Here is a 26,964-nt window from a genome sequence, read left to right as displayed (position 1 = left end):
CAATATATGCAAAAAATACTGTCAACCACCAAAACATTGCTTCAAAAGGTATTTTAACTGAATCTGGTAAAACATATCAAAAGTTTACCACAATCGGACCTCCGGAAAGTTTTTTTTTCAAGATGGCCGCCAATACCTATTAATGATCATAACTATGTAAATATAAAATAAAATTTGATGCATTTGGTGTCTATTCCTAGGTTTTAAGGGGCAAAGAAAACATAAAGATCATCAGATATTGTTAAAGTGCACAACAGAACCCAGAAATCCAACATGGCGTCGAAAATGGCCGCCAAGATGGCCGCCAAAACATATATAAATGATCATAGCTATGTAAATATCCACGTCAAATTTGATTATTTTGGTGGCTATATATGGGTTTCAAGGGACAAAGAACACATTTTGATCATTATACATTGCATAGGTTGATTATATTTCACCCAAATCCAAAGTAACGTCCAAAACGGCCGCCAATTTATCCACCAAAACCTATAAATGATCGTCACTATGTAACTATCCACTCAAATTAGATGGATTTGGTGTCTATACCTACGTTTCAAGGGGCAACGAACACATAAAGATCATCAGACATTGTTTAAATTAACAATAGTACACACAAATCCAACGTGGCGTCTAACATGGCCGCCAAGGGTGCCGCCAAAACTTATTAATGATCATAACTATGTAAATATCCACTCAAATGTGATAATTTTGGTGGATATACATAGGTTTCAAGGGGCAAAGAACACATTAAGATTATCAGACATTATATTACACACAAATCCAACATGGCGTCCAAAATGGCCGACAGGATGGCAACCAAAACCTATTAATCATAACTATGTAACTATCCAATCAGATTAGATGGTTTTGTTGTCTATACCGAGGTTCGATGGGTAAAGAACACTTTACGATTGTCAGATATAGTTTAAGTTTATTATGTTACACAGAAATCTCACATGGCGTCCAATGACACAATACGAAGGACCGCAAGTCCATTTCTTTTGACGTGATGCTTGTTATGTGAAACGTCATAGTTTGGATCTGCCGCGATTTCTGGATTTTGACAAGAGGATCGATATTTTTCAGGTTCAGACAACACTGAATTGACATGGAATGATGCGTAACTTGCATCAGCAAAGCCATTAAACTGGGCTGTTGTCAGTCAAATTCTTGCCTATGATTAATATGTACAATGTGGACAAAGCGTGCATTCTGTCAACATAAGTCTTAGTTTGCAACCTTGTCACAACCTTCACACCATTGTAACGTTTGACCAACCCTTATATTTAAAGGCTGCTGAAATTATCATTGATGCGCCACAAAGTAGTTGAATATGTTGTTCAGAATTTGGGATGTTTCATAAACGTATGAACTTGCGGGGGGGGGGGGATGGGCAAAGGATCCCTCATGGAAGAAACCGCTCTCACAAACATACTCGAGGCTGTCTATTGAGAAATGCAATTGGGCACATTGTGACACGAACAGTTGTCCGGAGGGCTTCACGAGACCATCTTCTTGTTGGAAAGTGCATACACTGCCAGCTTTCAGCCGAATTGACCAAAGACGATCGAGACATTCAGTTACTGCTAGATCATGCCAAGGATTTGTACTCTTCCCTTCTGAGGGGCAAAACGACGTTAGAAGATTGTATGTTATGCGATTTTGATAAAACTCGAGAGGGCTACAGAGAAGAAGAAACATGAAATTGCCCAGACCTCAAAGACAAGCATAGTATGGCTGAATTATCAGCTTATGATTAACAATTCAAGGGTGTTGATTAAAGCATATGGTACTGGGTGTTGGTTGATGCATTAGGCAGTGCCCGATTTGCTATCCATCTTTACTGCAGCTGAGTACATTACCTGCAATCTGCGTATTACTACGTATATCTGCAGCAAATAAGCAACCTAAAGGAGATGCACCCGGACGTTTATCGAAAGTTCGGTATTTGTTTCACGTTGTTTGTAGGAGCAGGGCTGGGCTAGGACTTTATCTTGTTATTGAGCAAACATTGATGATGTTTTATAGAGCACATGTAGTCTAACACGCGGCAGTGGAATGACCGAGGAAATGCAAACCCCTTGGACCCTATCTGCAACATCCGAGCACAAAAGTGCGATGCAGGATTTCACAGACCTGACCTATACTACAAGTCCACATCACCAAGACTCAACTGAGGCGTGCATTTAAGAGGATTCTTCTGATCTAGAGAAAATGCAGACACAGATTATAACCTGCTCACCATACACAGCTGACCCTACTCTGAGAAACATGGTCAATGGTATAGTGGCTGGGTCAGATGTGAATGTTCATGCAATTGAGGCGGTTGGATAAACGATCATAAGAGATATCATAGGAAAGTCGGTCTTTGCTAATAAATTGACGAGAAAATACAGAGCCAAAATTCTTGGGAATAGCTTGGCTGTTAAGATCGCATCTGACCGTGCTTTTGATCCTGCTCTTCTTTTCCAGCGTTTTCTGGTGTAGTCAAAATCTGGAGATCCTTCACTTGCAGTCGTATTGTCTTATGAACTGAGCTCCCATCCTGCTGCCTTCTTTGAAGCCAAGAACATACTTTGTACAGCAGATAAGCCTCAGATCGCTCAGGCAATTTGAGAATATGCTGTAGACACATCATGTGAGGTTGTGATGAACTGTGTTCATGAAACATATGCGGTGGCACTTTGCTGCATCGTTAACCATGGAGAAGGGTGACTCATATAACGCAATAGCCGAGTCTTTTGTAGATTCAGAGAAAGGCATTACGGACAAGCGACAGTGGGGTTCGATGGCTACAAACAAAGACAAAACGCACCGGAAACGTAATTCATATTGTGAGTTTCAGCAAAGAAACAGAATGTTCATGTAAAAAAGGAAGACTGTTTGTCTCTTGACAGAAACAAGGCCGGTATGATTGCTCTGATCAGCACAATTCTGACTAAAATGGGATGCTATGTTGTTCTGTTTTTAGGGGATGAAAATGTTCAAATTGTTAAAGCAACAGTATAACGATCCCGTCGAAGCACCACAACGTTGGTGGGCGAGGATACAGATTTTCTCATCTTGATCCTGCATTACTCCGAAAGGGACGATAGGACCATCTACTTCCGCTTTTATGTAAATAAATAGTCAAAGGAACGCAAAGTGTATAATATTAACCTTTTAAAAGAACTCTCGCTTATTCAGGCTGTAATTAATCTTCAATGATTTTCAGCAACAGTTAAAAACGAAGTCTACAGAAGTTAGTAAAACCTGATCCTATCATGAAGTCATGTGCTGGTTCATTATCTTTTCCAAATGTCTTAAATTCGAGTTTATGATTATTCAACTCCTTAGTGATAACCTCAATTCGATTTAAGTGTTCCTTGTCTCCTAAACTATGGTATTTTACATAACAACCGTTACGTTTGAGTAACAAGTTATGGACTTGTGGTCCTTCGTATTGTGTTGATGTCCATTTTGTCTGATGATATAAATGTGATATTAATGTGTTGTTTGCTCTCTGAAACCTGGTTATATACACCAAATTCATCAACTTTGAGTTGATAGTTACATAGTTATTATTTTATGAAAATAAATATGTTTTGGCGGCCATCTTGACGGCCATCTTGGCGGCCATTTTGGACGCTGTGTTGGATTTGTGTATAATATAAGTAACTTTAACAATGTCTGATGATCGTAATGTGTTCTTTTTCCCCTTAAATCTATATAAAGACACCAAAATCGTCAAATTTGAGTGGATAGTAACATAGTTATGATCATTAATAGGTTTTGGCGACCATCTTTGCGGCCATCTTGGCGGCCATTTTGGACGCCATGTTGGATTTCTGTGAAACATTATTTACTTACACTTTGTCTGATGATATAAATGTGTTTTTTTGCCCCCTGAAACCTAGGTATAGACACCAAATTCATCAAATTAAAGTTGATAGTTACATAGTTATGATCATAAATAGGTTTTGGCGGCCATCTACGCGGCCATTTTCGACGACATGTTGGATTTGTGTTTACTATATTAAACTTATGCAATTTCTGATGATCATTATGTGTTCTTTGCCCCTTTAAACCTAGGTATAGACACCAAATTTATCAAATTTGAATGGATAGTTACATAGTTATGATCATTCATAGGTCTTGGCGGCCATCTTGAAAAATCAATTTTCCGGAGGTCCGATTGTGGTAAACTTTTGATATGTGTTGAAGGACCTTCTATCCTACCAGGATCAGTTAAAATACCTTTTGTAGCAATTTTGGGGGCCAAAGTGTATATTGACCCTATTATTTTGGAGGTTTGGTAGTTTTTAGAAACTTTTCTTGCAATCTCATTAATATTCATAGATATGCAAATGCACTTATGTGCATATTTAACTGCAGATTATACTAGGTTATAATCATAATCTTCATTTTAACACCAAACTTCTTTTTCTTGAAACAATTTTGAAGAAATATTTGAGAATTATACTAGCTAAACTAGCTATTTAGTCCAAGCCTGACGGTTGCCATAGAAACAGTTTAACAATAACTTATAGCTGGCCAACTGAGATTGTTATCAAACATTTTGTTTCTTTATATCGAGTATACAATTAAGTAATATAGGTGTTGTTTTGCCCCCCCCTGAGTGGTACACTCCAACCCATCTGGCTGATAGATTTTGGGGGACATATTGGTTTTGCCCTTTCTGTTGGTATGTTGGTTTGTTTGTTGGTTTGTTTGCATCAAACTTTAACATTGGCCATAACTTTTGCAATATTGAAGATAGCAACTTGATATTTGGCATGCATGTGTATCTCATGAAGCTGCATTTTTTGGCGGGTGAAAGGTCAATGTCATCCGTCAAGGTCAAAGGTCAAATATATGAGGGGACATGGCGTTTCACAAACACATCTTGTTTTCTCATATGTGACAATACCTGTAGCAATCAGTCATTACTATTTTACATCTGAGTAATTGCTGTCCCGATGCAATTTGTTGAAGCAAATATTACCATGCAGTTAAAACTTAAGTATACACACTCACTTAAAAAATGCTCTCCGATTATGAAAATTGTGTATATAAAAACAAATTAACAATCAAATGAACATTGACCAGGGGGATTCTTAACTTTTTAGTGAATTTCGTTTCAGATTATCTGAGAAAGTTTCATATTTAGTAAAATCAGATTTCACAGACGAAACTTTTCCAAAACCAATATTTGTGCTATCATTATTTTTTTGTGCATAATTACAGTATTATACGATCATGTTCATATTAAAAACATCAACGGCTATCCGACTTTTTTAGTACGTCATTTGATTTGTCTTTCTAAAAAGTAGTTAAGGATAATGATACACTGAAACAAACATACGGCCTTTTTTGAAAACGCGCAGGTGGTCATTTATCGTCGGCATTTTTGGGATCTGTTCAAAAGCATATATTGGTAATTTTATAAAACATTATATAGGTTTTTTAAAGGCCTATATTGCAGTAAATTAAAATGGAAATCTTATCACATATGTTGTATATGAAAATGACGTTACAAATCACTGTTGTTAATTTAGATTCAAAGTTAGCTGGTTCGTAATATATGAAAATTAATACATGCCAAGAAGAAGTTTCGTTTTCAATTCTAACTGTAATGGGCATTAACTGGGTAATAAATAGATGTCTAAACCGACTGATATATTACAGCATTTGTCGTGTATCTTCTACGTTTTTCTTTAACTTTAACTAAATGCCCCTACTTGCTTAACAATATTTTTTTTCTGTACGATGATTTTTTAAAGAGTTATTGGCTAAATTTCTTGTTTCATGTTGCTTTAATCCTTTAGCCAGTGTAATGACAATCCAAACGCTTCTACCTAAAATCAAGATAAAGGAATTTCACATTGTTTAGGTGAGGTATAGAATATTGTAACAGTTACTTAATTATATAAAAGAGGAATGTATTTAAAGAAGATACCCGACGTAGAAAATAGATTTAAAATGTAATGGTTTGCTCTTAATTTAACATGATTATCAAGAGGATTGGCTACATCACTTCCAGGATCTAAAGTGTGTTGGTCTCTTCTTATGGCAAAATACTTTACGGACCCAACATCTTCAGATATTAATACTGAATGTAACACTTGGCAATGGGTAACACAGTGTTTATGCAAACAGTGCTCTCTATTACTAACAGCTGTTGATGAATTTGCTCGGATATTCAGCGCATCTTAAGTACGACATAGATCATTTACATATGATTTTTGAATATGTTTGGAAAATCCAGGACGCGGACGATGAAACGATAATTAAATTAAAATTTAAACATCGTGTTTTTGATTAGTAATACATACATTTAACGTTTGATTTGTGTATACCTAAATTGCATGATGATATTTGTTGAGTAGATGACATTTTAATTAAAGAAATATAAAAACTTGACTTAATACAGAACGATACGTAACCATTATTATACTCCCATAGTGACGAATAATATTCACCGTCGCCGCATATCGTAAAATGTACTATTTCTAATGAAACGGGGCATAATTTCTGTAATTTCTAACTTTGGATATTTCAAATACTTCATATCTTATCGAACAGTTCATGCAACTTTGAGTTATTCACGTTGATCGTTGTATGAGTAGCCTTCTGACAAATGTGTGCCTTTCAACAGAAAAACAGACAGAAAGCCGGACAGACATACTGCCGGACAGACGTCCAAGGTGATTCCAGTTAACCCTCTATTACTTTAAAACGGGGGTATAATATTCTGCTCAAAGTGTATAATAATAATCATGATATAATCGAAAGTCTATGCTGTGAATGGTTTACTTAATAATGTACAAGAGTGCCTGAAGACTAGTTTGTTTCTACGTACAAACAGACGGGTAAACAGACAGACGGAAAAACGTCCATGGCGATTCCAGTATTGCCCCCTACTTTGTAACGGAGGTATAGAGAGTCATATTTCAAATATTTTGCTTCAAACTACAAACAATCAATCGAATTCGGAAGACACAAACATGAACCTTAAGAATATAGAATATATGACCATTGTCCATCAGAGGCAAATCGTGTCTCGGACTGTGAAGACCATGTCTTCGGTATTGTCTAGTATTGTGTAGTTTCATATATCTTTAAGAGATGTGTAAACCATAAATATTTAAGTTTGTATCACTAGTTTTATTAAGTTTTTTTACTCAATGCCTTTTTGTTTGAAATGAAGTTGTCGACGTTCTTAACAAACGTGTATCAACATTTGTTAATACACTGTTAATCATGTTTATATTCAATAGTCAAATGTGTTTGTGTTGATTCGTTATTTGATTAATGAAAAACAAACGACATCGTATGAACTTACGGAGGTTCCTTTTTTATGAACTGATGTGACATATCGTGCTGTTCTCTTTTTTCCTCATAGCAGGTGGAACACATGTCATAGTCGGGACAATCACTGCACTTCCAGCGAGTTCCCAGTATTGGAGCGACATTGCAGACAGCACAGGATATACCATAATGAGGCGTACCTGGTAAACACAGATTCAATATTATGTCAGGAACTGATCTTACATGACATATGTAGATGTTTTCTATGGAGAAATAATGCTCGTACAAATACCAACTAAGGAACACAAGTTATCCTGAATTGATTGAATTAGTTTATCAATGAAAATAACGACAAATTGACGTGTATCGATGCTTACGCGCGTTTGAATGTTTGTAAAATACTTATGAAACTGAATAGTTCTTATTACAGGTGGAGTAAATACAATCACCGGTTTATCTAAGAATGGAAATGGGTATAATATTATAGTTGTTTAATGCTCGATAAACAACGATTTATTTAAACATATTGCATTTCAATGTTAGCATTTTTGTCGTTACATGAAAAGATTGCATCTATATACAACTAACGATAGTGATGCGCCTTCATGTATACACAATTATTTTAAATGTTTAAGACTTGTATATACGTCTTTATATACGTATATAATTATTTAAGGACGGTTGAAATAAAAACAAAGTATTCGAACCTTTACTGGTTGGACGCATGTTTATCGGCAGCGCTTGATGGCTTCTTTTCCTAGATGCCTCCTCTTGAGCTCTTAAAATATTATGAGCCGCGCAATTGAAAAACGTGGCTTAATGCTTATGCGTAAAGTCTCGTCATATATTAACATGTACAGTAAGCACAGGCTTATAAGGGACGACACTTTCTGTTTTTATGAAATGTGTCGTTTAAAGGAAGTATGTTTTAAACAGAAATCCAGTCTTGACGGAAAGTGTCGTCCCTGATTAGCCTGTACGGATTTTACGCACATGCATTAAGCCTGGTTTCCCCAGAATGCAGTTCAATATAAATAAGAATTGTCGTTTCAAATTCGATCTGAATGACAGAAACATATAGTTTACACCAATTTTACAACACTCCGATAAATAATAAAATTTTAAATAATCACAGCAGCGTATTCAATTCTTATCGCTATGCTGCCTGAATAAATCTTTGTCATTGTTTACTGTTAAGAAGAAGAAAATAGTTTGTATTTCTCATGACTCCCAAAAAGGAAAGGGACATATTTTTGCCATTATAATTTACTTGTAGTGCTTATCAGTACTGATTTAAATGAGTTGTGATCATCATGTTCAACAGTAAATGATAAGTTAAACATGTATAAGTTGTCACCTTGCAGCAAAGAAATAATCCTGTTTTGAATTAAACAACCATTTATTCAAATTTGTCATATCATGCGATATCATATTATATCATGTTATTACAGATAAATAATTACAATTTGTATTGTCTTTGGTTTACCCACACGCTTTAATTGAGTTCTTACATAATTGTCACAGTTATTAAGTTTGTTCTTATACACATAGCTTGACAGGCTGCAATATTGATGCATAATCATTGAAATGCTTACACGAATGGACAACTTTAAGAATTACATACTATATAACTGATTCAGAAAACATACAAACACATCTTACTATACATGGATGATGCCATACTATACATTGAACTGTCGTGTAGCATGACTTAGCATTGAATAAACCCATTAATGCATAAATATTATAAGTTTTAATTTAATAATTTAGCTTGATTGTATTAAAAGCCTAAAACTAATTAAAACACGCTCAGGGTTGGTCCTTTGCAGAACAAAACATGCGATATAATATAATTTCTAGCGAACTCGAAAGTAAAGCAAAATGAACTGTTAATTGGAAGTTTTAATTTTTGATATTTTGTAAGTAATGTAAAGTGTACTGTATGTTTAGTGGCAGTATCTAATTTACTAAATTTCGTGTAATTGAATTTGTATTTTGTATGCATGTGTACTCATGCATTTACTAACAGAGAGTAACATGTAATATTAACGAGTGTTGCCGCCCAGATATAGTCCCGTGTATACGGTATAATGCACGTTTGCGCACATAGCCGATACCAACTGCATAAACTCTGCACACAAGACAAGACAAGAGTGTATTTGTAAATAAATTCCACCGGCCCAAAAAGCAGAATATATAAGTAACAACATATTATTTTTGAGTTGTGATACATCCAATTTAAACATCAATTTTGATGCACATCTTTCTTTTTCATTATTTCGTTTACAAAAAAGGCTATGCTTTTTAGTTTTCTTTCATCAGAAATTTGCAAACGATTGCAAAAATACAATACCTCCAAACAAGTTTGTTTGTCTTTCGAAACACTTTCTTTACATAAACAAGTGGTTTAAAAACATCAAATTTAATAGATGCAATTATCCAGGGAAAAGTATTCTTTTCCTGAGAAACGGCTCAGTTGATATTCAAAAATAATTGCTGAACACGAGTTGTTCTTTTTAAAGCTGTTACAGGCGGTGTACCCCCCCCCCATAGGGTGCATTGTTTCTCTGTAGCTCTTGGTGATAATTATTCTGTTAATATATGATGAACATCGCTCGCAAAATGTAGGAGTTGAAAACAGGGACTTGTATATGAAGTTGTAATGAAAAGGTAATAACTGCCTAAAAGATAACGCCATTGTGCGATCTTATAAAAGGAGCTACAGCATTTGGAGATAAAAAGTTAGACGAAAAGCGCACTCCCGTTCCCACGACTTAATTTGTTCATGCGACTTGCTAATGCGATTCCACGACTCACTTAGTAATTCCCGCAAGTCAGTTTTGTCGCGGGACATAACATTATATTGAACTACGTGAGAATTCAATTGCAATCCCGACCTTAGTATGATGTGTACTTAAACAAGCTTGTTTATCCGTATTTTAGTCAAATTATCTATAGGTATAACTAATTACAATACTGAATTGTGAATTTTATAATATATTTCAAGCTGTGTCTAGCGGATTTGCTTTTGTCTGATTCTGAATGTAGCACGATATAACCAATCTTTAACACTCGAAATCACCCAAGGCTTCAATTCGATAGGCATGTTTAATTTGTATAACGTTAAAGTATTCAAGTATATAACATAAACAGTATCAGAGAGAATTTAATGTTAATATTTGCTCATATTACACAATGTAGAAAAAAAACATGATTGCCTCTAAGAAAGGTCAATTCCTATGTGGACTTGCGTGTAAAAACTTTGTCCACATTGTGAACAGAGGCGGTGAACTTATTTTAAACTGCATGATGATTGATGTAGTTACTGTCCGGAAAAGCTGTACTTTTTCGAGTATAACATGTTATATTTTGTATTGCCAGATGTACGTGATTTATATATATTAGTGTATTTGTACCGTTGTCCTGACTTGCACCATTTAAAGCATCTTGAGAGTATCGTAGGTTCTGAAGCAGATGATGCTGCCGTTTCTTGAGAACGCGAAGACCTTCGTGACGATGCCATCGGTGATTCTTTACCAAGTGTGCTGAAACGAATAAAATAAGTCATTAATAATGCATGTCATTTTAATAAAGATGACATCCTGATTGAGTAGGTGACATATGGATAGGTATTGGTCAAATATGATTAAATAATTTCAGATTGCATGTACGGAAGTTTCTAAAATGCAAAGCGTTACGATTTGATTGAGTCGACAATATTAAGTCCAACTTGTACATGAGTAAAACAATAGTCTCAAAACAGTGTAGATAAATATATAATAAAAGATTGTAACAAAAACATGAATAATGCACATCATCATCATCATCATCATCGTCATCGTCATCGTCATAATCATCATCATCATCATCATCATCATCATCATCATCATCATCATCATCATCATCATCATCATCATCATCATCATCATCATCATCATCATATATCTACATATGCAGCGAATCGGAACAATTTAATCTCCAAAAGAAAGTCATCCACACATTATAAGTGTGAATATTTCGTAAACATCTGCCCATCGTTAAGGAGGAGACGCTGTTCAAATTGAAAGTTAATGCTCGGTTGAAGTCTGACGACGCACGACACACGGCGGCCCAAAAAGCTCACATTGCAATGGCGAGCAATTCAAATTTAGTCTGACAAACTTTTCACTCGCTGCTCTCCCTATATTCATATTAAACATATTGATCACATAATTTGTGCAGCCCTTTTATTTTTCTGTCAGGACAATATTTTTCCCCATGCCTGAAAACTCAGGTTAGTGCCATCTTTGATTATTTCATACTCAAAATATAGGTTAATCGAAATTAAACAAGGCTGTACCGAAAGGTATTTCATATAAGCATCACATCTAGTTTATATGTCAATATTTGTTTTCCGTCTTCTGGTCTTAATTTCCATTGGATATAATGGATCTTCAACAGTTAAACACAAAGTTGAAAAGGTCCATTTTTCACGAAATGAAAAAAATTGCATTTAATGCAAATCGCAAATGATCGATAGTTGTATTTGAGATTCAGATACTTTGTATATATGTTACCTTAATTTCGAAGATTGCACAGAATTCTCGGGTGAATCTGAATCGCTTTCTTCTGAAAGTGGTCGTCCTTCGTGGTCTGTTACACTAAAAGTGAAAATGAGATTAGTATACAGGTATTTACATACGAAAGTAAAAACATTAGAAACGTTTGTAGAAATTTTGTTAAAGCTAATGACAATTCAGTTTAAGTGTCTAAACAATGTACCTTAACATTGTATGAATATGCCTGATTCATTTGAGACCTACCGCGAGTTGTTTACAAACCCTGAAGCGGTCAGAAATTGTGCTAGCAATCTTATACTTAAACATCATTTGTTTTCTTTAAAGTAATTTCAATGCTATTTTCATATAATTCAAATAAAACGACTACGGAAACAAAGTGCTTAGCTTCTCGATAAGTGATAACGTGCAAACATGAGACTATAAAAATAAGACATACATCGATAATTTTTAAAACCATTTTTTGCAACCATCGCATCAATGTAAACTAAATCAAAACATGATCAACGTCGTTTGAATGTTGGCATCACTAAGCATAATATATATAATTAAAATGGAACTTATAAAATACATAATCACCATGTCGCTTTTGAAACAACAGACGAAATCAGATTTCACAGACGAAACTTTTCCAAAACCAATATTTGTGCTATCATTTTTTTTTTTTTTGCATAATCACAGTATTATACGATCATGTTCATATTAAAATCATCAACGGCTATCAGACTTTCCGACGATTTTGAGTACGTCATTTGATTTGTCTTTCTAAAAAGTATTGAAGGATAATGATACACTGAAACAAACATGCGGCCTTTTTAAAAAAAAGCGCAGGTGGTCATTTATCGTCTTGCATTTTCGGGATCTGTTCAAAAGCATATATTGGTAATTTTATAAAACATTATACAGGTTTTTTCAAGGCCTGTATTGCAGTAAATTAAAATGGAAATCTTTTCACAGGTGTTGTATATGAAAATGACGTTACAAACCACTGTTGTTAATTTAGATTTAAAGTTAGCTGGTTCGTAATATATGAAAATTGATACATGCCAAGAAGAAGTTTCGTTTTCGATTCTAACTGTAATGGGCATTAACTGGGTTATAAATAGATGTCTAAACCGACTGATATATTACAGCATTTGTCGTGTATCTTCTACGTTTTTCTTTAACTTTAACTAAATGCCCCTACTTGCTTAACAATATTTTTTCTTTGCGATGATTTTTTAAAGAGTTATTGTCTCAATTTCTTGTTTCATGTTGCTTTAAATTAATCCATTAGCAAGTGATATGACAATCCAAACGCTTCTACTTAAAATCAAGATAAAGGGATTTCACATTGTTTAGGTGAGGTATAGAATATTGTAACAGTTACTTAAATATATAAAAGAGGAATGTATTTAAAGAAGATACCCGACGTAGAAAATAGATTTACAAGGGCTGTTTGTAAAACATGCATGGCCCCCATATGGGTGTGAGTTGTAGTGGCAGCCAGTGTGTGTGTGGGAGGGTGAGGGGTGGAGGTGTGTGGGGGTGTGTTGGGTGTGGGGGTGGGTGGGGTGGGTGCGGGTGTGTGGGTATGTGTGTGGGGGGTGAGTGGGGGTGTGGGGTGGGGGGGTGAGTGTGGGTGGTAGTGTGTGTGTGGGTGTGTGGGTGTGTGTGTGGGGGTGGGTGGGTGGGTGGTGGTGGTGGTGGTGGTGGTGGTGGTGGTGGTGGTGGTGGTGGTGGTGGTGGTGGTGGTGGTGGTGGTGGTGGTGGTGGTGGTGGTGGTGGTGGTGGTGGTGTACGGAAACCAATTTACTGTGTTGAGTCACCGTGACCTTGACCTTCGACCTAGTGACATGAGCATCAATAAGGGTCACCTGCCGGTCATGACCAATGTCCCCATAAAGTTTCGTGATCCCACGCCTAAACCATTTTACACTTAGTTCACTGTGACATTGACCTTTAATCTAGTGACCTGAAAATCAATAGGGGTCATCTGCCGGTAATGACCAATGACCCTATGAAGTTTCATGATTCCAGGCGTAAGCGTTCTTGAGTTATCATCCGGAAGCCATTTACCTATTTTCAGTCACTGTGACCTTGTCCTTTTACCTTGTGACCTCAAAATCACTAGGGGTCATCTGCCAGTCATGATCAATGTCCTTATGAAGTTTAATGATCCCAGGTGTAAGCGTTCTTGAGTTATCATCCGGAAACCATTTTCCTATTTCCATTTTATCATTTTACTGCTTCAGGTCACTGTGAACTTGACCATTGACCTAGTGACCTAAAAATCAATAGGGGTCATCTGCCGGTCATGACCAATGTCCCTATGTAGTTTCAGGATCCCAGGCATAAGCGTTCTTGAGTTATCATCCGGAAACCATTTATCTATTTCCAGTCACTGTGACCTTGACCTTTGACCTAGTTACCTCAAAATCAATAGGGGTCATCTGCCAGTCATGACCAATGTTCCTATGAAGTTTCATGATCCCAGGCGTAAGCGTTCTTGACTTATCATCCGGAAACCATTTTCCTTTTTCAGTCAACCATTTTACTGCTTTAAGTCACTGTGACCTTTACCTTTGATTTAGTGACCTGAAAATCAATAGGAGTCATCTGCCGGTCATGACCAATGTCTCTATGAAATTTCATGATCCCAGGCGTAAGCGTTCTTGAGTTATCATCCGAAAACCATTTTCCTATTTCCAGTCACTGTGACCTAAACCTGTGACCTTGACCTTTCACCTAGTGACCTCAAAATCTATAGGGGTCATCTGCAAGTCATGATCAATGTTCTTATGAAGTTTCATGATATCCTAGGCCCAAGCGTTCTTGAGTTATTATCCGGAAACCAACTGGTGGACGGACAGACAGACCGACAGACAGACAGACAAACCGACATGTGCAAAGCAATATACCCCCTCTTCTTCGAAGGGGCGGAGGGCATAATAAATAATGGTGATCAATATGATACATTTTGTGCGTTTATGCAACTGAATGCATCGCATTTGTTGCTGTTATACTGCACACAACGCTGACAAATAATCATGATAACATATCATTTCTCGACAGAAAATGAAGACAGTATGAATATTGATCTTAACAATTTCCTATGCCATTATCAATATAGACAAAGTGAATCACTTTGACAATAGTTCCGTGGCAAATACTTGTTTGTATATATCATTCAAAGTTATATTCACATTAATAAGATAATGTGCGAAAATGGGTCTTACATGTATGTTATGTCCAGTTTAGCTGTCCGCTATAAAGTCACGCCATGTTTCGAGGTCCCATTATGGCATTAGACTCATTTAACGTTAAGTGGCTCATATGAGTTTGTCTATTAGTATCATTGACCATTTCTGTCACACTTTTGTACACTCAATAAAATAAATTGGATTTTTAGAAACACGTGTTTCTAAGTGTGTGGTTTAGAAACTAGCTTTTACAAAATGAGCTTGACGTTTAACAAAAATCAAAACAGAATGGCATAACGGTAAATAACGGCCCATACCAAACGCATGCGCGTCCAATATCCAAATTATAGTATCTTTAACCGAATCGCAAATATAAACAAGGGCTGTTTGTAAAACATGCATGCCCCTATATGGGCTATAACACGGTGCCTATACCACGTGACTTTTTAAGATCTGTGTGGGGAGTAAAATATCAACAAAAGCGCGACGAAGGTAAGATTTTTAAGGATAACTTTTTTAATATGTCATCATTTTTAATGGGATAAAGTGGAGAGCCCGCTCATTCATGAGAGTTTTCTATAGGTATCATGATTTTATAAAACAAATAAGTATTTTTTCAGTAAAGTGCAACCGCGCGTTTGAACGGTTAGAAAGGGGTCGGATCAGTGTGGGGACATTTTTTTTACACAAAAACATCACCTCTGGTGAAATTAAGAAATACATTTTATGGGCGGAGCTTACACTATATCATTTTCCATTCATTTTCAGATTTCTGTTATTTATTTACGAAACAAAATTCAAGAAAACTATTCTTACAGTAATATGATCTGTGTGGTGTACGTTTTTCAACGGATCTGTGTGGTATACTGTTTTTAAGTTTTTCAGTTCTATTTAGTTGTTTTATAAAATGCTTGTCAACAATGTATTTGAAACGGGATTTTTAAATGCGATAGCATGTAAAACACATAATGGCTATACACTGCGCTTGCACCGCTTGTTGAACTAATACATAATTATGATTTACAGGCATGCTGTACAATCCCCATTATAATATTAAAATTTTACGCTGGAGCATCTTAAATCAATGACAAGTCCATGCTTACCTTAAATAAGTGTACACTTTATGTCATTGTATCAAATTCCATTTTTATTTTGGCGCCAAACACTACTGTCAGGTGAAGTAATGTATCGTAATAATACTAATAATACTAATAATAATGTCCAATGTTTAAACAAAATTAAGTTTGAATTACCGAATGCATGAAAAACATTAATATCCAACGCAATCCACGCATACATATTTCGGCTGTTTCGAAATCAAGATAAATATGTTGTTATGACACAAAGGGGAGTTTTATAGTACCGTGTACTTAAGTGACACGTGAAATTTACACTATCATGCGATAGTCATAGTGCATATCGTCAAATATTAATTTTCGTTCCTTAAAAATAATAATGTCCAATGTTTAAACAAAATTAAGTTTGAATTACCGTATGCATGAAATACATTCATAGCCAACGCAATCCACGCATAGATATTTCGGCTGTTTCGAAATAAAGATAAATATGTTGTTATGACACAAAGGGGAGTTTTATAGTACCGTGTACTTAACTGACACGTGGCATTTCCTGTAAAACGCTAATGCATAAAGCTGTATCGAAAACTTCTGACTTCGATTCGGTAGAATAGTAAGGATTAGCAATCAACTTACATAGTTGGTTCGTAAAAAAATATTGGTGATGGGTGGGGGGATTGAGGAGTTACACGTTCATGTCAATACATGCAAATGAATGAACATCAAATGGAAAGAAATTAAACGAAGCATAAAATTTCTTGGGAAAAATTCGATAGTGCTAATACATGGAACATCACCAATGGGATGTCGAGATTGCAATACACTTTCACGCGATAGTGCTAATTATTATTCGTCAAATATTAATTTTCTTTCCTAACTAATAATAATGTCAAATGTTAAAACAAAGTTAAGATTAAATTACCGTATGCATGAAATACATTAATATCGAACGTAATCCACGCATGCATATTTCGTCTGTTTCGAAATCAAGATAAATGTTGTTATGACACAAAGGGGAGTATTATAGTATAACTGACACGAGACATATCCTGTAAAACGCTACTGCAGTAAAGTGAAATCGGTTGACATTTGGCGTCAAACATTTGCTTACATGGTACGTTCGTAAAAAAAATTGGTGACCGGGGGGAGGAGGTGAGAAGTTACACATTTACGTAAAAATGAATGAAGATGAAATGGAAATAAATGAAATTAAAATATTCTGTCGAAAAATAATTAACAAAAAATTAACGTGGTTTGCTTGAGAATTTTATTCAATGCTCGTTGATACCAATACAGTTATTATTATATGTATGTTGTGATTAATTCCTAGTTAGTCTCAAACACATCGACGGATACACTCACGCTAACCACCAGTGAATCAAAATGCAATTTTGCGTCATGAAAATAGTCCACTGCGTGTTACGTTAAAATCGCATAACAGCTCTCCTCAAAGGTCACAGGTGCAGGTCATCCAGTAGATGCATTCGCGAAGACGCAGAGTAAATGACATACACACATGCGCGCGCAGCACAGCAGCTGATGCGGTGAATATGCGACTCGTGACGATTTCTCCTGTCTTCTAAATTGCACGGGTGATGACAATATTCGGCGTAAATGCTTACTTTGAAATAAAGTTAGAAAATTTACGTTTCTGAATAATAAAATTGAAAATTATTGTGTATTTTCCCACTTGTCAGTCACATATCCACCGCATGACTATGTATTATTATAGTCAAACCACACAATTGTGTTCGTAGAAATATATAGCATTTCTTTATTTTTTTAACATGCAGTTTTCTTTCGACACATTCAAATCAAACTTTCATAGTCTCGTCATGCGAAAATAGGTCTTATGGCGTTTCGGCCAGCGTAGCTCAAGACCAGCTTGCGCAATTTGGAAACCTGGTCAGAGGCGACGCTGTCCGCTATAAAATCACGCAAGGTGTAATGGTCTCATTATGCATCTCCGGACCAGACTGCGAGATGCGCATGCTGTGCTATAGCTATGCGGGCCGCATATGGCATAAAACCCATGTTCCCATGACGCGGGTCTTTAAAATATCATTGCGTGTTGTAATTGACACATTTTAGCACACTGCTTTTCAGTATAAAATTGAATTTAATCTGTGTTATTAATAGCAATCTGACAAATAAGGGTAGCCTATTCGGGCGTTCAGGAACAATTTCCAGACGGGCTGACCGAGTACGGCAAACATGTGTGGTTAAATAATTAAACGATTTCCCCCTTATCGTGACACTATACTCTGTCGGTAGTTTTTTGTTTCATCATCTTGAAAGCAAAACTTTGTAATACATGTTTATCGATAGACCATTATTTCTTCACCTGTTTACGCGTAATTGTAACTTGGCACAATTTGTGTTACATCCATAACGCTGTGCACAGACGAAGTGATCTGGCCAAAGTTTTCTCGAATCAGCCATTGAAATATTCGAATGTATTCATTCGGATCTGCTCGCGTTACGGAGATGTCATTTAAGGTGAAAAGCTTGTTAAAACAGCTACCCCGAAAAAGCGCATTAGTGTTCTATATCAATCTTTATGACTACCTAATGTTAGTTAAAAGTATTGCTCGCGATTTATTTTTAATTAATTTTCATCAATTATCTTCTTGTATAGTTTGAATTGTTATATGGTATCAAAAAAGTTTTGTAAAGGGAAACCCCATCATGAAATTCTATTCATAATGAGATAGGTATCGATATTCCAACATGGTTCATTTAATATGATGGTTATTGCAGATTTTATTTTATATTAACTTGTTCTCGTTATACAATTTTCATAATATTGTCCATGCCTTCAGAACGTCTAAAAAGGGACATGTTGTTGTTATGTTGTCTTAGTTATCTCTATAACATCAATAGGATGATAAACAGTGCACACACATGTCGACCTGTGCGTTCAAACACACTCTTCATAAATTTAAATGGGCTGTGTATATTTCAAACTTGCGATTCAAAAAGCGATAAAATAATTTTGAACAAGAGCACCGCCTTGAGGGTGCAGACCGCTCATCTATTTTCTTTTTAAAGGTGAAGGGACTCTCAATTTCAATCACAAAGGAGGGAGGGTGGAGTGAAGAGGGGTGTATAGTGTGGGTGTGTGGACATTTATTACATTATCTTCCAAAAATGCGAAAAAAATGCAAAAAAATATAATTTTTTTCGGGGGTGGGGGGGATGGGTGGGGGGGAGGGGATTCTTGGGTGCGATGGTTGGACGGTATTTCAAAAATAAAATAATAAAAATAAATATTTGTGTTTTTTAACCGTTTAAAAAAAATGGGGGGTGGGGTGGGGGTGTGGTGGTCATTTGTGAGATGATCTTAAAAATATTAAAAATTAAATAATTTAGTGGGGGGATTCGGGGGGAGGGGGAGGGCACGGGGGATGGTTTGGGTGGAGTCTATTGTAGTATGTCAGGTAAGAGTAGTTTTGTCAAAGTATCAATCAAATCTAATCATTAATAAAGAAGTTAAGACAATTTTAGCAAAATTTAATAATTTGACCTTGATAGTCAAGGTCATTCAAAGGTCAAGGTAAAATTCAACTTACAAGGTACAGTAATCTCATGATAGCATGAAAGTATTTGAAGTTTGAAAGCAATAGCCTTGATACTTTAGAAGTAAAGAGGATCGAAACACAAAAATTAACCATATATTCAAAGTTACTTAGTCAAAAAAGGGCCATAATTCCGTAAAACTGACAACCAGAGTTATGCAACTTGTCCTTTTACTGTACCCTTATGATAGTTTGCGAGTGTTCCAAGTATGAAAGCAATATCTATGATACTTTAGGCGTAAAGTGGACCAAAACACAAAACTTAACCAAATTTTCAATTTTCTAAGTATAAAGTATAAATGCCAGTCAGAGTTACATAACTTTGCCTGCACAGTCCCCTTATGATAGTTAATAAGTGTTGCAAGTATGAAAGCAATAGCTTTGATACAGTAGGAATAAAGTGGACCTAAACACAAAACTTAACCAAATTTTCAATTTTCCAAGTATAAAAAGGGCACATAATTCTGTCAAAATGTCAGTCAGAGTTAATTAACTTTGCCTGCACAGTCTCCTTGTGATAGTTAGTAAGTGTTGCAAGTATGAAAGCAATAGCTTTGATACTTAAGGAATAAAATGGACCTAAAAACAAAACTTAACCAAAATTTTCAATTTTCTAAATATAAAATGGGCACATTATTCTGTCAAAATGCACGCCAGAGTTATCTAACTTTGCCTGCCCAGTCCCCTCATGATAGTAAGTAAGTGTACCAAGTTTGATGCAATAGCATTGATACTTTCTGAGAAAAGTGGACCTGAACGCAAAACATAACCGGACGCCAACGCCGACGCTTACGCCGACGCCGACGTCAAGGTGATGACAATAGCTCATTTTTTTTTTCAAAAAATAGATGAGCTAAAAATGAGTTGCGTCAAAGGTTATGCAATTGCGAACAACTGGAGCGCCTTCAGCGCTTTGATTTTGTTTGCATCGACAAATTCATGAATCAGCTAAATTATCTCCATTATTTTTAATGATGCTGTCTTGATCTAGTTAACAATTCGCTAGCGATTCGAAAACCTGTTCAGACGCCATTTTCTTTCAAGCTCCGGTCGCCAATTACGTTACGTCAACGCGTGCCGACGATCTGCCGTGACTGGACAACAGGTGCGAGATAACCGGAAGTTTGCAAATAACCGATTTTTGGCACAAATGCCAATACCGAGATTTTACAGTTACAGAAGTTATTCGTGAAAAAACGGCCAATTTCGTTACTAAATATAGCATATAACATATGCAATAACATATGCAATACAGCGAGTTACTATTTCCTTGCTAATTTCACGGCGCGGTGCACACAGTGATTTCTTTGCGTATAATTAAAAACAAAAATGGTTTTAAATCATTAAATATTGATCAGTTGCCCTACACTTGTAAATCTTATATATATAAAAACAAAATATAAGCATATGTTATCGATCTTCAAAGTTTTGAAAATAAACAAAAAATGAAAGCTGATGAAAGTTTACAAGTACGCGTTTAATAATGCTTCTTTTTTGTAGAAAAGACGTATAAAATAATATATATAAAATGAATGAAAAAAAAGTCTCCCTCAGTCTTTATTTAAAATGGCACGTTTGTTAAATCTTAAATATATCTTGTTTAACGAAATATTCGCGTTTTCAACATTTGGGCCTTTTTAAGGAACAAATATTCAAAAATGAATCATTAATTTGTTCATTTGCAAACAAATTATTATATAGTTTGTTGTGTTACAACTAATACACAATAAACCAATATAATTATTTGCTAAAATTAATGAGAGCCATGTTTCCTTGCTAATTTCACGGTGCGATGTGATTTCTTTGCGTTTCACCAAATGTATTTTGATCATTTATTAAATAGAGGATATTTGATGGATTTGGTGGAATATCGATTTTAATTCACGAGTGATCATAGAAAAAAAATATGATCACGAGTGAATTAAAATCGATATTTAACCGAATCCTACATATTTATTTTTTAAATTTATGCTTACAAATAATTATTTTTGTATTTTTGTGAACACATATTTCCGGTAAAACAATCCAAATTATCAAACATTTTCACTGTTGATAGTAAATATGTGAAACAGTGAATTATCAGTTTTTGTTCACTGATATTTCTCTTTTAACCACCAGAAAGCATAAAATAAACATTGATCAGTTGCCTTACACTTGTAAATCTGATTGTATTAACAATATTAGCATATATTATCGATCTTATCGATAGTTTTGAAAGAAAAAAAGAGATTCAAAACAAGTAAAAGTTTACAAGTCCGTGGGTCATATTATACGGGTGTAATAATTCGTTGTTTGTGTGGAAATGAGGTATATATTTAGAAATTGAAAATGTATATGTGTTTGTACCGTAGTCACGTATTCTAACATGTGTACTGTTGTCATTTTTTCTAACACTATTCTTTTAAACAAGTAAAGTCTCTGAATAATTTCTAAGTTCTACTTATTTTTCTTCTTAAGTAGAGTACAATACAAAAATGATATAAAGCTATCAGTATATAGTGTTCTATCGATCCAATGTGCGTATGAATTGTACAACAAAGCATAGGATTTTATTGTGAGGTAAATGAACATAAAATTGAGATAGTTCTTATCACCTTCTTGATTGGTTGACCATAACTCCTCCCCCGATGGACAAAACTTATCTCCCGATAAGCTACTCATTGACTGGACAAATCATTTATGCTTCCATCCCATGACACAGGAGAAAAGTGACACAATTAATTTAATACATCAATTACCTTTAAATGTGCTTGTTTATATGTTATTTTTTCCACAACTGCTTCAGATGCGATTACATGTTGCCATGTAATTCAGGTATTCAGGGAACGGTTTTTCCCTTTTTTGCCTAAACTGCGCGCTAAAATGCCCTTTTTGAAAGTAATGCGCCATGCCCCTTTGAGCTCCTGGGAAAAACAATAAAATTATTTACGTTTGACCCTCGGTCAGTGGTGGAGCGTGCACGTCGAGAACGGGACGAGAGTCACCCGCAGAAAAATTTCTTGAAGACTTGTCGGGTAGGGGAACTTCTGCGGGCAGCTCTGCTAATCTAGCTCATGTCCTTTTAAGGACAACCAGGCATGAATTGTCTTCCTATTGTCTACCAGCGCACATTAAGGTCTCATTGGCCATCGTTCGCTGGTCAATGTGGATCTAAATTATCTCTTTGGCGTATACCCGGACAGCCGAGGTAAATTTGACCTAATTTGGCTCAAAATTGAATATTTCCTCCTGAAAGTTCACAGGGGCAGGTCGATACCATTGAACTCGTGAAGAGGCGGAAACGACCTGTAACTAAATTCTTGAAAACTACTGATTTACGTTTGACCAATTTCAACGAATGGTTATGATGACCATGTCTAGATTGTTACTTTTGGGGCTGTAAGATTGCGCTTCAATAAGCATATTTGACCATTTCAACTGACGTTTTTGATGGCTGAGCTAGATTGGGATAATGAAGTTATACTTCAATAAGAAATTATTTAAACTTCATTACATATTCAGTTTGTACTGGCACCTGTTACCACCTTAAGGTAATGTCGACATACACGCCAAATTGCTGATCCAGAACCAATAATAATTTTCAAAATTCTATTTTAACATTTATATATAATGATTACTAATACTATTCATTATTTATATTTAAATATTACTAATAATATTTATTACGTTATATTATGATAAAAGATGTTTTCATATTTTCTCAATAGCAGTGGTTAGCCGTTCGGCCCCGTACGAATAGCCAAATGGCTAGTCATACGGCCCGTACGGCTAGCCTATCGGTTAGTCGTACGGCTCTGTACGTATAGCATTCCTATGGGGATAGTCCAGCCGAACGGCTGTTATAACAAATAAATATATTGATTAGTTATTGCGTCATGAGGAAACATGCTAATACATGTTCTTAAAATTGACAAGACGCCTTATCTATGATCGCTCCGCCCACTAGAATTGATCCATCAATCAGCGACCGATTAATCGGGCGCACTCGTTAGCAACGACCTGTCCGCCATTTTCTAGACAATCTACATGTTTAGGTTCAATTTTATTCCAACGAGTTTCTTTTGTTTTCCTCTTTAAAAAACGATTAAAAATGGTTAAACGGTGTCAATGGGGATTATGTAACTCGGACAATCGATATCCTGAAAGATTAGTTGGTGACATTTAATTTATATCGTTTCCAAAGCCGAAAAGAGATCTTGAGAAGTGTAAGAGATGTATAAATACATGCGGTCGTCACCACGAACAGCTGAACGTCAACACTGTCAAAGACAATTATAATATATTTTTATCGGATATACTAGCAGATTTAAAAAGTTTATGTTATCGATCGGATTTTCACACAATATTCCACTTTAAAAAAAAATAGTTTTATCAGTTTCTAAATCAGAAGCGAGGTTCATCTGCATTACTTAAAGAGAAATAAAACGCAGCATGAAGCCTAATTCATGCTGTGTTTTATTATTCTGATAGTAATGCACTTAATTGACATCATACATGTTATTTGAAGGTGACATGTGATATATTATTATTTATTTATTATTATTTGGCAAAAACGGTGTAAAAAGGGTTAATGCAACTCTGACATTTGGTATCCAGAAAGATAAGTTAGATGAATTAAATTTATACCATTTCCAACGCGGCAATGCGGTCTTGACAAGAGCGAGTGGAAGCTTCAAGAATTACCGAGATCCCCTTTATAGAACATTAATTTATTTCACAAACTTGAAATGTCATATAAGCAATAACTAAGCATTATTAAGTATGTATTATGTCACGTGTGCATGTAAAATAATTGAGAAGTTTGGTATCCAATTCGTGTAACTTTACGAAATCCCCGTTAAAAATCGCGTTTCTGTGTGTGTCAGAAACAAGTGAAAACCATTTTGTTATTATTTTAATAAAGACGTATCGATAAATGCTATTGTAAAAGAGTTATTATTACTGATATTAGTTTACCAATAAATGCGATAACTTCAGGGAAGTCGGTACCTGCGCGAGCGTCTGATATTGGTAGCCTTATTAATTTATAATAGCCTGACCGTATTCCATTTCGTACAACGCTAATTATATATCAGACAATGTCCAAACTTACTGTGTTGTTTTTGCGCTTTAAATTAAAAGTGATTGATAAATGTCCCATAAGCAATGTTTAATATGATTAATATCACTTTTATACGCAATAACATGTGGGATTGAGGTACCCACCCGGCGTCAGAAAGCACGTAAAACTTCACCGAATTCCCAGTTATAAAGCGCTATTTCGTGTCAAATACACAGGTAGGGGGGGAATGTTTCGGTAATAATTTTGTAAATAACACGGGTAAATACCGGTGAAGTGTTAATTTATTGCAAATACCACCATTACACGTAATAACGGGTTCGATTTCGGTAAGCGCGCAAGCGTTTGAGAGCGTGTTTAATGTACCAATTTACCCGTTATAAATAGATGATGTTCTCTTTAATCGTATATTTTTTGCATTTGCAGAATAACTAAATGGCATCTACCCCTTTACAAGTGTAATATGGTGTTAAACAAGTCCATAAAATCATCCGGAATATCGCGTAAATCTATATGCAGTCTATAGGCAAAGAAGCCATTTTGGTGTAAGCTTGTCTAGGTTTTCTTCCCGCTGAGCCACGTGATTAAGTGAGCGGAGCGATCACTGATAAGGCGTCATGTCAATTGTGTGCTATCACGCAGGCTGATTAGATGATAATTGTTTTTCGCTACGGGACGAAAATTTGCAAGATAATCAGTGCATTTGTTTCAGCTACTGAGATAGTATATAAAGGGTGTAAAAAGGGGGATATGAACTGTTAATTTATTACAACAATTACAGCAATCAATATAAATCACAGTTATCGAGTTAGAAACCGTATAACATGAAAGGAAGCCAAAAAAAACAGTTTTTCACACCTTACATAGATCGTCGACTGATTAAAGAATCAAATTAGAAATCGTATTACATGAAGCAGAAACAGACGAATAATTTGTGTACTTTTATGAGCTTAAAAAAACTAATTACTGATTTAAAGCACTGAATGACAATTCTATACTTTATTAGGCCGTACGGCTAGACAATTCCCATAGGAAAGGCTATACGTACAGAGCCGTACGACTAGCCGATAGGCTAGCCGTACGGGGCCGTAGGACTAGCCAATAGGCTAGTCGTACAGGGCCGTACGGCTAGCCACTGCCTTTCTCAAATTACTTCATTTGCACATAATAATGTACGATGAGCAAAAACCTGATATGATTTATATATTTAACTATAATGTTCAATATTTAAATATAAAAAAGTACAATAATATTCATAACGTAACACAATTTATAGTGTTTATATTAAAAAAATCACGACGCTTTGTGATAACTTCGCGTCAAAAGTATTGATTTATTTATATAATTTATTGATCTCACCTCGCCGTGAAATCAGCAAGGAAATAATAACGTATTTAAATTTAGCAAATATTGTTTGTTTGTTTAACGTATATATTATTTGTATCGCAACAACACTACAATTATTTATTTGCAAATAAACAAACTAAATTTTTCAACGTATCGGAATTACTTATTTTATACACCGAAACAAAATATGAGTACAACATAAACGTCAATTATTACTTAACTTTTTGAAATAACTATTTTTTTATCCACGGCCGGTTTCAGAAATCTCACTGAGTGTCTTAACGTTAGTGAATCTGCGATTTTCCGAATTAAATGTATTACGATATATACACTTTATATATAAGCCATATAAAAAACAGGACAAAATTAACATAATAAACATTTTAAATTAATTCGCCCTTTGAAATTGCTATTTTTTTAGGCGATTCAATGAACACGGTACATTTAATGTACGACCGGGTGCTGTCGATGTCACTCGCTACAATCAAGAATATGAATTTGAAAAAATAATTATTTGTTTAAGCGATAATTTTAACTATTTCAAAATGTTAACCTATTATAAAACTATAGCGTGTTTTTTTTAATCTGTGAAATGACTGTATGTCAGAAGAACGGAACTATCCGTCAAAGGTGTTTATAATGATAAGCGATGGTGTGTTCAAATGTATGTAAGACATCAATTGGTACATTATTTTGTATTACCACACATTATTCATGATGTTCCCGAAGTATTATTTACCATCGCAATTATGTTATTTATATGTACTTTACAGACTCGGCTCTATTCATAATTAGTAGTTATTTTGTTATTTGAAAACATAAATTGCTTCGTGAACTATTTGAACTGTACATGAAATTAACATTCACAAGGAA

The 26,964-nt window shown here is 35.3% G+C and overlaps 1 protein-coding gene across 4 annotated transcripts in view; it reads right to left on the bottom strand.

Moving 5' to 3' along the window:
• The window catches only part of LOC127837356 (uncharacterized), a 133,567-nt gene that overhangs the window by 91,097 nt on the left and 15,506 nt on the right, over window positions 1-26,964 (bottom strand). For 2 of the 4 annotated variants that reach the window (XM_052364321.1, XM_052364318.1), the window contains exons 2-5: window positions 11,850-11,933; window positions 10,710-10,838; window positions 8,001-8,071; window positions 7,328-7,493 (exon numbers count right to left, since the gene is read on the bottom strand). In XM_052364321.1, the coding sequence (XP_052220281.1) occupies window positions 7,328-7,493; window positions 8,001-8,071; window positions 10,710-10,838; window positions 11,850-11,933 (450 nt within the window). The remainder of the gene's footprint in view (window positions 1-7,327; window positions 7,494-8,000; window positions 8,072-10,709; window positions 10,839-11,849; window positions 11,934-26,964) is intronic. The other 2 variants (XM_052364319.1, XM_052364320.1) reach the window with 2 other exon arrangements.

The sequence above is a fragment of the Dreissena polymorpha genome, chromosome 7 (assembly GCF_020536995.1).
Source record: "Dreissena polymorpha isolate Duluth1 chromosome 7, UMN_Dpol_1.0, whole genome shotgun sequence".
NCBI lineage: Eukaryota > Metazoa > Mollusca > Bivalvia > Myida > Dreissenidae > Dreissena > Dreissena polymorpha.
Note: the sequence above shows the minus strand (reverse complement) of the source record. Positions and strands in the feature narration are given on the sequence as shown.